Source organism: Pyrenophora tritici-repentis, chromosome 10 (assembly GCF_003171515.1).
Source record: "Pyrenophora tritici-repentis strain M4 chromosome 10, whole genome shotgun sequence".
Lineage (NCBI taxonomy): Eukaryota > Fungi > Ascomycota > Dothideomycetes > Pleosporales > Pleosporaceae > Pyrenophora > Pyrenophora tritici-repentis.
The window spans coordinates 197,728-209,324 of record NC_089399.1 but is presented as its reverse complement, the minus strand read 5'-3'; the positions used below and the strand labels follow the sequence as shown (position 1 = coordinate 209,324).

Sequence of the window (11,597 nt, the reverse complement as noted above, 5' to 3'; positions counted from 1 at the left end):
ACTGTAGCTAGCGCGGTTTCTCTGGGTGGACCAGGCTCGACCGACGTTCCCAAAGGTTCAAACAAAGACCATTACCATCGCCGCTCGACGTGTGCTCTTGCATTTCTCTTCTTCAACCTCACTTGCGCGACTACGCGACAACCAGAAGTTGCCGCGCATATCAGCCGCACGCCCATCTACCTGCTGTGGCTCCATTGCCCAGCTTCGAGACAGCCCCCGGCACCACTAAGCTCACCTTCTTTTCACCACCATGGCATCCTACGGCAGCGATGTCGAAGACGACGAGGAAGATTTTAACCCCGCGCCTGAAATTGACGAGGATGACGTCGCTCCGAGCAAAAGTGCCTCGCGCAGGCCAGCCGCTGAGGATGACGAGGATGAGGTCGATGCGCCTACCATGACCGGCAACGACGACGAGGATGAAGAAGGCGGGGGTATAGACATCGACAATGACGACGATGATGACGACGATGACGACGATGACGATGAGGAAGACGAGGACGACGAGGACGTAGTGGTATGTCTCCACCAAAAGACTAACATTTGTGAGCCTCACTTGCTAACTTTCGGACCAGGCCCGACCCTCAAAGCGGAGAAAGAAGGCCAAGCGCAACATGTTCATCGATGTCGAAGCCGAAGTCGACGAAGATGAAGAGGAGGAGGAAGAGGGTGACGACGAGGGCATTGACGAAGTCCACCCCGATGACCTTTTGGAGCCCACAGGCGCCGACCTCGACGACCGCCACCACCGCGAGCTTGACATGCGCCGCGAAGTCAATGCTCAACGAGATGTCGAAGAAATCGCAAAGGAGTTCGACGAGAAGTACAGGCGGAGACAGATGCAAAGCACTCGCCGCGGCGGTGCTGGCGCTGTTCCTCTGGCCCTACCCACGGTCGACGATCCGTCCATTTGGGGTTGCAAGTGCCGTCCTGGAAAGGAGCGAGAGATCATCATGGCCATTCAGAAGCGAATCGACGAGAAGCTGCGCGCTGGCATGGGAGTGCAGGTATATTCAGCTTTCGAGCGAGGCCCTTCAGGACCTCAGTCTGGTTTCCTATACGTCGAAGCCGATTCAAAGCAGGCCGTTGTGGAGCTGATTGAGGGCATTCAGAATGTCTTCATGGGCTCCGGCCAGTTCTCTATTCCCCCCAAGGAGCGTCCAGATCTGCTCCGAAAGAAGAAGCGCGCACCCCTGGAAGTCGGCAAATTTGTGCGCATGCAGCGGCCACCTACATACAAAGGCGATCTTGCAAAGGTTGTCGAGGTTTCGACTAATGGTCTTGACTGTGTCGTGCAATTAGTGCCCCGTCTGGACTATGGATTGAACGACGACGCCAACGCCGCCGTAGACAACAAGCGGAAGCGAGGTTTCTTCGGAAAGCAGACCGAGCGCCCACCCGCGAAACTCTTCAACGAAGCCGAAGCGAAGAAGCGACACATGAAGCATCTCAGCATGACTGGTTCCGGTAACCAGAGGGCATACACATACAAGGGCGAAGATTACCAAAACGGTTTCTTAATCAAGGAGGTCAAGGTCAACTGGGTCAGCACTGAAAAGGTCAATCCCAAGATGGAGGAGTTGCAGTTCTTTTCCATCCAGAACGCTGATGGTACCGAGACTATGGATCTCATGGCTGTCCAGGCTGCGCAAAAAGCTGCCGACTCGGGCTCTGCCTTTGCCGCTGGAGAAAATGTCGAGATCTACACTGGTGAACAGAAGGGCATTCGCGGTACCACTGTCACAGTAACAGGTGACATTCTTACTCTCCGAGTCAGCGAAGGTGATCTCAAGGGAAGGAGAATTGATGCCCCTGTCAAGACCCTTCGCAAGCTCTTCCGCGACGGTGACCACGTCAAGGTCATTGGTGGAAGTAAATACGTCGATGAGGTCGGTCTAGTTACAAGGATCAGGGACGATAAGATTACCCTGCTCTGCGACTCGACCCAGCAGGAGATTACCGTCTTTAGCAAGGACCTAAAGCGCGCTGCTGATTCGGCAAACGTTGGTGCCGACTCCAACTTCGACCTATACGACTTTGTGCAGATTGAGTAAGTCAATCCCTACTACGTATGATAACCCACTAACAATCTATAGTGCCTCAACCATTGGCTGTGTAGTCCGTGTCGACCGTGAGGTACTGCGGATAGTTGACCAACAAGGCGATGTTCGTACACTTCTTCATACTCAGGTCTCGCAAATTGTCGGAAGGAACAAGCACGCGGTAGCAACCGACCGCGACGGCCATGAGATCCGACACGAGGACGACGTCAAGGAGTACGGTGGGGAACAACGACAAGGCAAAGTCCTGTATATCCATAGAGGTGTGCTCTTTGTCCGCAACCGCGAACTGGTCGAAAACCAAGGTATCTTCGTTGTACGCAGCAACAATGTCGTCACCATGGCAGCCAAGAGTGGTCGGGCTCAAGCACAAGGCCCAGATCTCAGCGGCATCAATCCTGCCCTCAACGCAGGTGCGAACACTACCGGTATGCCTCCACCTCGTGCCTTTACCGGGCGCGATAGGTTGATCGGTAAGACTGTCGTTATTCGAAAGGGTGCTTACAAGGGTCTTTTGGGTATCGTCAAGGACACCATGAACGACGAGGCTCGTATCGAGCTTCATACCAAGAACAAGCAGGTCTCCGTTAAGAAGGAGCTTCTCACTGTCAAGGATCCCATCACCGGTGCCAGCGTGGACATGGGAGGCAAGTTCCCCAACCGCTCACGTGGTGGTGGCGCTGGCGGCTACTCTGGCGGAGGTGGCCAAACGAGCTACGGTGGTGCAGCAGGTGGACGTACACCAGGCTGGGGTAACTCTGGTGGAGGTGGTCGTACACCCGGTTGGGGCGGTGGGGGTGGCGGTCGTACCCCAGGATGGGGAGGCGCTGGTGCCGCTGCTGGAGGCCGAACACCTGGCTGGGGCGGAGACGGCGGACGCACAGCTTACGGTGGAGGCGACGGATCACGGACTGCCTACGGAGGCGGCGATGGCTCGCGGACAGCCTATGGCGGCGCTACCGCATACGGCGGTGCAACCTCGTATGGCGGAGGAACGGCATACGGAGGAAACGACGGAAACCGCACCTCCTACGGTGGCTTCAACTCCGGCGGCCGCACACCTGGCTGGGGTGGTGGCGGCGGCGCATCAGGAACCACGACATCAAAGTCTGGTGGCCTCTCTGCTCCAACACCTGGTGCTTACAACGCCCCCACTCCAGGCGCCTATGCTGCACCCACCCCAGGTGGCTACGGCGCATACTCTGCTCCTACACCCGGTGGTCCCCCAATGGACGCTCCCACACCTGGCAACTACACTGCACCTACGCCTGGCGATACCTCTGGTGGTAGGTATACCGCCGCTCCTACGCCTGGTGCTTGGGATGTTGCGACACCAGCCCCCAGCGGCGATCCAGGCTATGACTAGAGTTGGAAGTAGTAGAGATACTTGGATGGCAGATGTGGTTGGTCCGCGTGTGTACCATTAATTTGCGTATTTCTCATCATTATATTTTTTTGGTCACGCGCGCACCAGTGATGGGAAGTGGGAGAGAGTGTGCGTGTGTAGTGCGTGTGTAGTCTGGGTTCTGCGCATATGCAACAAACAAAAGACTGTTGTTTTCTGACAAAGGGTGTGCGTAGGATATAGACGCTTTTTACTTTTTACTTTGCTTTGGCATGCATGCTTGCATTGGGTCATGGAGTTTATCAATCTTTCAGGTTAGGGAACACAAAATATGTCAATGGATTTCTATTTTATAGAGTATACTCAATATGTACCAGGCTTTGTTGTTTCTATGTTCTTACGTGTAAAAGTAACTTTTTATCATTCTTGCTCTGTTATCTTTTCGCATATCTGAGTATACGTATGTTGCATGCATATAAAGTGTCTAATCGATACCTCATCATCAGCTATTAACTCACCCACCCATCCCCGCCTACCTACACAGCCACACACACACACACACATACCCTATGTAAAAGCCTCTAAGCCTCTCAAACCCACAGTGCAAGAACAAGAAGAACAAGCCCACCCAGGCTCCTATTTCATACTACCCATACTCCTCAGGCATAAACGTATATGCGATTGTGTTCCAAGAAGCGTACATTGTACATGTACAAACTGTCTTCAACCCAGACATCTCTCTCCCATTAACCTTCTGCGCCATTAACCCCATCCCAATCTACCCACACATCCCATCCCATACACACAGTCTTCCAAACCCGCAATGCCAGAACAGAAACAATAGCCTCAGGTTCCTGTTTCACGCCAACCAAACCCTCAGGCATAAACGTATATGCGACGATGCTTCAAACCGTGTGTCCGATCGACCCGACGAACGGGTATGGATCCACTTTTTTTTAATTCAATGCTTCCTGAGGCTGTTCGGTTTTGAGTCCACTTTTTTATGCTTTCCTGAGGCTGTTTGGGGTTTCCTCTTCCTAAGGCTGTTTGGGAGGCGCGGTGTGAGACCCACTTGGAGCGGTTGTGTGACGGGTGCCTCACGGGTGTCTGACGGCTAAGGCTGTTGCTGACAGGGTTATGTGCGATGGTTGCTGGCGATGCTGACAGGGGGGTTTCTGTGTCATGTTTTCTACAGGGGCTGAGATGTGTGTGTTGTGTGTTTTGTGTTTTGTATTTTTTGTGAAGACGAGGTGAAGAAGAACAATGTTGGAGTGGGAGAAGGACATGGGAGGATAATTAGGACAGTCAGGTCGAAAATACCAGTAAATTCGAAACATAAATTTCTATAACTTATATTTACTAGAACCGAAGAAAAGGAAATAAGAACAACAAAACACTGTAGTGTCATCCTCCACCTTCTTGCCTCCCCACCCACACTTCTAATGCAATGCTTAAAGATAGATAATGAAAAATAATAACGCCTCTCTGCTCCGTTATGCTACGCTTACATCGATAGTACAACGACGCGCGCAAAAATAAGATTCAAACAAGAATTTAACAAGAAGGGAAAACAATTATTCATAGTCACACCAGCGCGATGAAGCGCTTTAGTACTGGGGTGATCTCCTGTTGGCTATAATGGTAGGGATCCACGTGGGTCTTCCATTAAGCTCGGTTACGGTCAGCGACTTGTCAGTACAGCTGCTCGAGGCAGCGGTAGGGGTAACCTTACCGGGAGAAGGGGATGGGATAGGGGACAGGACGGGCACAGGGGCGTTGGCCACGGTGGCGTTGTCGCCAGGCGCAGTCGCGTTGCCAGGCAGAGTCATGTTGGGCATGTAGGCACCGGGGGTTCCAGACACGCTGCCAACTTCCACAAGGTTGGGGTAGCCGGGCTTGTTTTGGATGACGCGCGAGTTGAACTTTACAATCTTCTTGATGGCGTTGAAGTCTGCGACGGAGATGTCAAGGGGCTCCTTGACGATGAGGAAGGTGACGCCCTCAGCGCAGGGTGGGGTGGTGAGCGAGCCGGAGTAGGTGAGGATTTCGGACTTCTTGAGCTTGTCCTCGACGTCAGAGAAGTCGATGCCGCCCTTGATTGGCGTCTTGGTGCCGGGCTTTGTGATCTTGGGGAGCGAGTCCGAGAGCGACTTGATGATGGAAGAGGACTTCTTGTCTGAGACTTCGAACATGAGGGCGATGACGGCGAGTTGGCTGGGGTCGTTGACGCCCTGGTGCACCATGTGGATCTCGAGTGGATAGTACTCTAGGTTGATGTGGTGCTCAGAAGGCGTATGCATGTGGAACTGCTTGATGCGGAAGTCTGTGCCAGCGTAGTTTGTAGTGCCGTTTACAACAACCTCAATAGTGCTACCAAGGTTGAGAAAGTCCATTGAGTCGACCTCTGGGACAGAGATGACGGGACGCGCGGGAGCGGGCCTGATGCTGTTATCTGTGTGAAGGGTTAGGAGATGACAGTGAAGAGCGGATGCAGTGGAGCATACCGATGTTGATTGGCGACTGGTTCTTGCCCATTCTGCACGCCTCGTTTGCAACGTCAAGGGAGGCCCAGTTCATGGCTCCGTCAAGAGGGCCATAGCCAAAGGTGCTGATTTTGATTTCATCAGTCGTTGCGCGCTTAGCAAAGGACAAGCCGTGCATGCAAGTGGCCGAAGCCGTCGAAGCAAGGAGGAGGGTTTGGAAAAGCATGATTGAAGAATCGGTGAATGAAAGTAGGTAAGATGAGAAACTGATGCAACCTGAATGCCTAAGATGCCTGGTAAAAGACGGGGTACTTCGTTCCCTTAAGAAGTATTCGACCCAGCGCTCTTGTCTACAACAAGCCCTGGGAGGCCGGACGGATAGTCGAGATTAGCGCCGACAAGCCAGCAACGAAAGGCGTAAAGTAAACGAGAGTGGGTAACCAAAGATGTCTGCAGGATCAACCTTGCCGAATCGTGCAACTAAGAAGAACAACGTGAGTCGATTGTACAATGCCCAAGACAAGAATAAGCCCGTTAGGTGTGCCTAGACAAGGCTGAGCATTGCAAAGCACTGGAAATGAACGACTGGAAATGAAAGGAACGATTGGGAGAGAACTGAAGCGAGTAACGAGCGAAAAGGACCGCAAATGGACGAGCCAGAGATAGCGAAGCTCGGGAGGGATAGTGTAAATGCTTGGAAGTGACGCTACCAAGCATCAAATCATGGAGGCTACAATGCGTAGACCTCATTAGCTTCACCGAAGCCATTCCGATGTTCTAGTGTATGTTGCTTAGCTTCATCTAGGGCCAAGATCTCCAAGGTGGATGAGGATAAACCCTGACAGCCGCCACATGGTTGATGCGAAAAAGCTCCGTAACGGACTCTCTCATAGGATGCAGGTGCCAAGTTGAGCGTTACCCGTCATATGGTGATATTAAGAGGGGTCCTGCAAGGGTCAAGACTTGTGACAGTTGCTTGGTAGCCTGAGACGTGGGGAACGGCAGCGAGAGCTGGGGACCGATGATATCGACAGTTCGTTAACCTCGTCCGTGACCTTCCTACGGCCCAACCCAATCGTGATCAAGACAATAACCTTGGGGCATGTTTTGCGAAGGAACAAAAAGACGCACCTTTTGTTAGTCACTCACCAATTACTCCGAACCGACAAGATTGATAATCTTCTCACTCACACAAAAATCCCCTCATCTTCGCCAACTAAGCTCGCCGACTGCCCGTACAATTCTCCACGATCGCCACTTAAATCTAGTATAGTAGGTACATTCGTCGGATATGTCTCTTGACCCCTGCCCTGTCTTGAAACTTGCATCCTCCACCTCTCGATCTCCAAAACGTCCGTCCAACGGTCTTGGCACACTTGCGGCCCTAGTCAATGCACGCTACCGGCTTCGGGAAATACTCAAATTCAGGCATGCTAACGAGACTGGCGCTGCCGGTTGTCAGGCATGCAATTCCTTCCGGCTTAACCCAGGCGCCGGCGGCTGGCGACAAGACGTCTGTTGCTCGTGGTCGCCATCTGGGCAGGGCACTTACCGCCGGACGGTCGAACCCCAAATCTTTCATCGTCATCCCCATCATATCTCACCTCATGAATCGTTCGCCCACATGCCTTCCCCTTCTTGGTGACGGGAGGATCTGCGAAAGGGGGGTCGGAAGGAGCATCGGAGGTGAGGAACGGAGGTAGTTAGGTAGCGTTGGATCCATGTCATGGACAACGCAACAATCGTCACTGTAAACAAACGTATTTTCTAGCTCTCTATTTTGCCGGAAGTTATGCAAAAGCGTCGTGACAGTGACCTACCCGCGTAAAAAACCAATCTTGGCAGTAGTGGCGAAGACAACTTCCCGACAATTGAACCAAGCCAAGAAAGACTTGTCGTTAGCTTCGTGGTTTAATGGTACGAGAGAGCGAGGCTGTGTACGTACCTACAGTATCTACAGTACTTACAGTACGGTACATTACAGTACAGTACAGCCCGGCAACCCGGATCAGGTGCACAACGGCGGGTGCCTGAGCTTCCACGCCGACGCGGCATGTTGCGGCAATGCGCTCACACCAGCCACTGCGCCTCCCATCCTTCTAATCCCGAGAGAAAATAACGCTCACAGCTCACAGACGCCCGTTGTATCGAAAACCTGTCGTAGATTGCCGGTGGTGGTCTGAAAACCTTCACAAAACACATCTGCATCGCAACAAGTGACGCAGATGTCACTGCTCCTCAGCGCTAGACGACTAGAAGAAGTCCAGAAAGCGGGTCCCAACTCCGCATTTTCCCAATATTCCAGGTCCTTTCCTGTTTAGTTCGAGGGGCTTGCATAACAAACGGCGCATCATCACATCTTCGAGCTCGCCTAACCCTAAGAATAGCATACTAGTCGCCCTCTCATCTTCTCAACACCACGCCCAACATCTTCACCTTCGGCCAGCGTGTCCTTGGCACTCTACATCGTACTCACGACGGTCTTGTACTCGGGACGCCATTTTCTTATATCTTCTTTTCACAGTATAAGGCGTTACACACTAAATGCTACGACGCTAGGGAGTACGCGCTTACATGATCTTCTCGTAACTTGTTACTTGCTGCGCCTCGCCCGCTATATCACCCTATTCGCCTGCCCTACTTTACTCCCTGTAGTCTTGGGAATAGTGGGTATAGCTATCTATGTACATAGGCAACTGGTTCGTCCGCGGTACTGGGCCGAAGCGCCGCTTGTTCACACACGCCCCCATTGGGAAATTCGCGACGCTTTTCCAAACGCACGGGCCTGCATCTCTGAAAAAAGTGTCGTATTTTCCCGACGAGGCCGTTTGCACACAAACGAAAAGGTACCTATTCCCACTGATCGTGTTAGCTACCTACCTACATTACAGACGGCCGCGGAGTCTTACGTTACAACCATGGAAAAATCACACCACCACGAACGTGAACGGGAAGCCGGGAACAAGAAAGCTTGCCTCATCACGCGATATCTCCCTACCAAGACCCCAAGCCCCAAGACACCCCAAGACACCCCAAGACCCAAGCTCCAAGAGACCCTTTTTCTAGTTTCTGCACCTTTTTTGCCGCGCTTCCCCATGTCGCAATATCCAGTTCTCGGCACGCACGTTGAGCTCGTGTAGTACTTTAGTGGCTTGAAGTTCTTGCCAACTTCTTGGTAGTATGCTCTGTCAAGAGTGACAAACATTTCGGAGCCGAGACTTTCCTTCTCTCCGGGACCTGGTATATCGCGCGACGATAGACATATATCCCGCGCCGAGACAATCTCCTATATCAGTACTTCGTTAAGATGAATCCGTAAACGTCAAAGGAAGTAGGGCGAGCAGGGGTTCTTGCTTGGCAAAAGGAAAAAGTGGTTCAATACATCTGCAGTATGATTGGACACGTCTCACACAACATCTCACCTATAATTCCCAATCCAAAGCATTGGATCCCATCTCAAGCGCTAAGATCAACCATCATCTCGTGTCTCACTATTCTATAGTCCTATTTTCAAATGAACAGCCCGTGGACTTGGGAGATCCTCGGATCTGGAACCCTAGTGCTTACGCGCCATGGCCCTACAGTCAATCTATCTGATCGGAAACGAAACAAACCCCGAGGGCCGGAACTATACTTGCCTTGGCGAGTAGAGTCATAACATCACACCATTTTCGGGAGACTTACTCCCCCACAAGATGCGAAGAAGAAAATGCGGAGGATGAGAGGGCAGAGGAGGAGCTATGTGGAGCACGACTCGTTCACACAGGGTTTAAAAGCGACGGTCCCTCTTGGTCCAGGTCGTGACATTAATCTTGGCATTATTTTATTAGGTAACGTACCTAACGGGCGAGTGGGCCACACGGGCGAGTGGGCCACCTGCGCTAAGACCCCATTAAAACCACGACTGTACACGACTATATAGCACCGTCAAAGATAGTAAATAGAAATCGTAATAGGCTATTCTACTCAGAATCTATCGCTGCTTCTTGCCTACATGTGCGCATATTATGTCCTGCCTCGCCGCAGCGTCCACAGCGTCGTTGGCTAGGCTCGCCTGCCTCAACGCGCACTCTCTTCTTCGCCTTCTTCCTATCACTACATGCCCCAAACTCCTTAAGAGTCGTCAGTCGCACGCCCTCATCAATTGTTAAGGTCCCTTGCTGCTGTAAGCGCTTCCTTTTATATGATCTACGCTTACTTGAGGCCTCGTTGGCGGCTTGGAGCTCAGCGTTGCGCTTGGTCATTAACACCAGAGAATGCGCTATCATCTCTGCACCTTTTGACAGGCTTTTGATCGCCTCAACCATATACGTAGGTGAGCTATCTACATGTCTTCGAATCCTCTCTTGAATCAGCTTTGATTGCGACCCAAGTTCTAGGGTATTGCTTGGAGTTTGCGACTGCCAGGGACCGTCCTCGACGGTAGGTAGCAGTGGAGTGCGCAGCCGCACGTCAAGCGTCGATATCACAGCCTCTGGATTAAATGGGACTAAGCCAGCGCCTCGAAAGCTTCCTTGTATATTGGCCTTTGTAATCGCAGCGTCAAAAGCGCCTTTAAAGCACGGTAGGAACTCTAGTTTAGTGATATGGGTGATCTTGTTGCGCATTAGATCCTCGGCTTGGCGGCCATACGCTGTCTTCAAAGGCGAGAAACACCCCACATCAAGAGGCTGTAGTAGGTGCGACGAGTGAGGAGGCATGCAGAGAGTAATAATGTTGTGATCCTTGCAGTACTGCTGGAAATCGAGCGAGTCGTGGCTCTCGTGGCCGTCGATAATAAGCAGACGATAGTTTCCTACAGTCCTCTTCTTTGTGTGAGCGTCAAAGTGCTTTAACCACTCTAGACCAAGCTTGTTTGTTGTCCAGCCGTTCTCAGAGACTGCAATAACCCAGTCGCGAGGTAGGTTATCTTCCTTGTACCAGGCAGAGAGGTGGTTCTTGCCTTTGAAGATGATAAAAGGTGGGATTGCCCACCCAGTCGCGTTGATACCCTGGATCACTGTAGCCCACTCGCGATTGCCCTGCTGAACGCTCTTTGGTCGTCCTCGACGCTCAGAGCCTGTGACTACTGCTCCAGTTGATATCATGCCCATCATGAAGCCAGACTCGTCAAAGTTGTGGGTGTCCTCATCAAGGATACCGTACTTGGCCTTTGTGTTCTCCACAAGTCGGAACCAGCCTTGTATAACCTCAGGATCCTCACAGAGGGCTCGCTTGTAGTCATACTTGCGATTGAATTTGACCTTAAGCTCAGGGCGACGTTTGACGAAGGTTGCAGCCCAGTTCTGACCAACAGGGTCGCGGTGGCGCTCAGCCAACAAAGAATTAGCCATATCCTGCACAGCAGCAAGTCGGGGCGGAAATCCTCGCGCGTCGAGGTCAAGGATATGCTGGACAATTACATCCTCCTCTGTCTTAAGGAGGTTCATTGAGTTAGGCGTACAATCGCTCCGAAGAGGTATTCCAGCGCGTCGGCGCCCAAGAGTTACTCGAGATACGTTGTAGATAGCTGCAGCGCGTCTCTGCGACAGCGTCGCGTCGCGTTCGATAGCCTTGAGAGCAAGCTGTAATCGAGCCTCTTTTAAAGCTGGTAGATTGTTTTGTTGTTGGCTCATTGTGAAAGTACTGTAGGTAACAGTATGTTTTGGTGGGGTCTTAGCGGAGTGGCCCACTCGCCCGTGTGGCCCACTCGCCCGTGAGGTACGTTAG

The 11,597-nt window shown here is 52.1% G+C and overlaps 3 protein-coding genes across 3 annotated transcripts; 1 reads left to right on the top strand and 2 right to left on the bottom strand.

The window, feature by feature from the left end:
- Positions 1–250: 250 nt before the first annotated feature.
- PtrM4_038970 (SPT5, Transcription elongation factor) lies at positions 251–3,426 on the top strand (the record flags this gene model as incomplete). The annotated part of the gene is made up of 3 exons (XM_066104307.1): positions 251–434; positions 694–2,050; positions 2,097–3,426. 3 exons carry the CDS (start codon positions 251–253, stop codon positions 3,424–3,426), a joined length of 2,871 nt encoding a protein of 956 aa, XP_065958871.1.
- Positions 3,427–5,012: 1,586 nt separating this feature from the next.
- PtrM4_038960 (Cah, Carbonic anhydrase) lies at positions 5,013–6,114 on the bottom strand (the record flags this gene model as incomplete). The annotated part of the gene is made up of 2 exons (XM_066104306.1): positions 5,013–5,857; positions 5,910–6,114. The coding sequence occupies 2 exons, from the start codon at positions 6,112–6,114 to the stop codon at positions 5,013–5,015; spliced, it is 1,050 nt and encodes a 349-aa protein (XP_065958870.1).
- A 3,736-nt stretch (positions 6,115–9,850) lies between these two features.
- Positions 9,851–11,503, bottom strand: PtrM4_038950 (uncharacterized protein; the record flags this gene model as incomplete). The annotated part of the gene is made up of 1 exon (XM_066104305.1): positions 9,851–11,503. One exon carries the CDS (start codon positions 11,501–11,503, stop codon positions 9,851–9,853), a length of 1,653 nt encoding a protein of 550 aa, XP_065958869.1.
- Between the last annotated feature and the right edge of the window lie 94 nt (positions 11,504–11,597).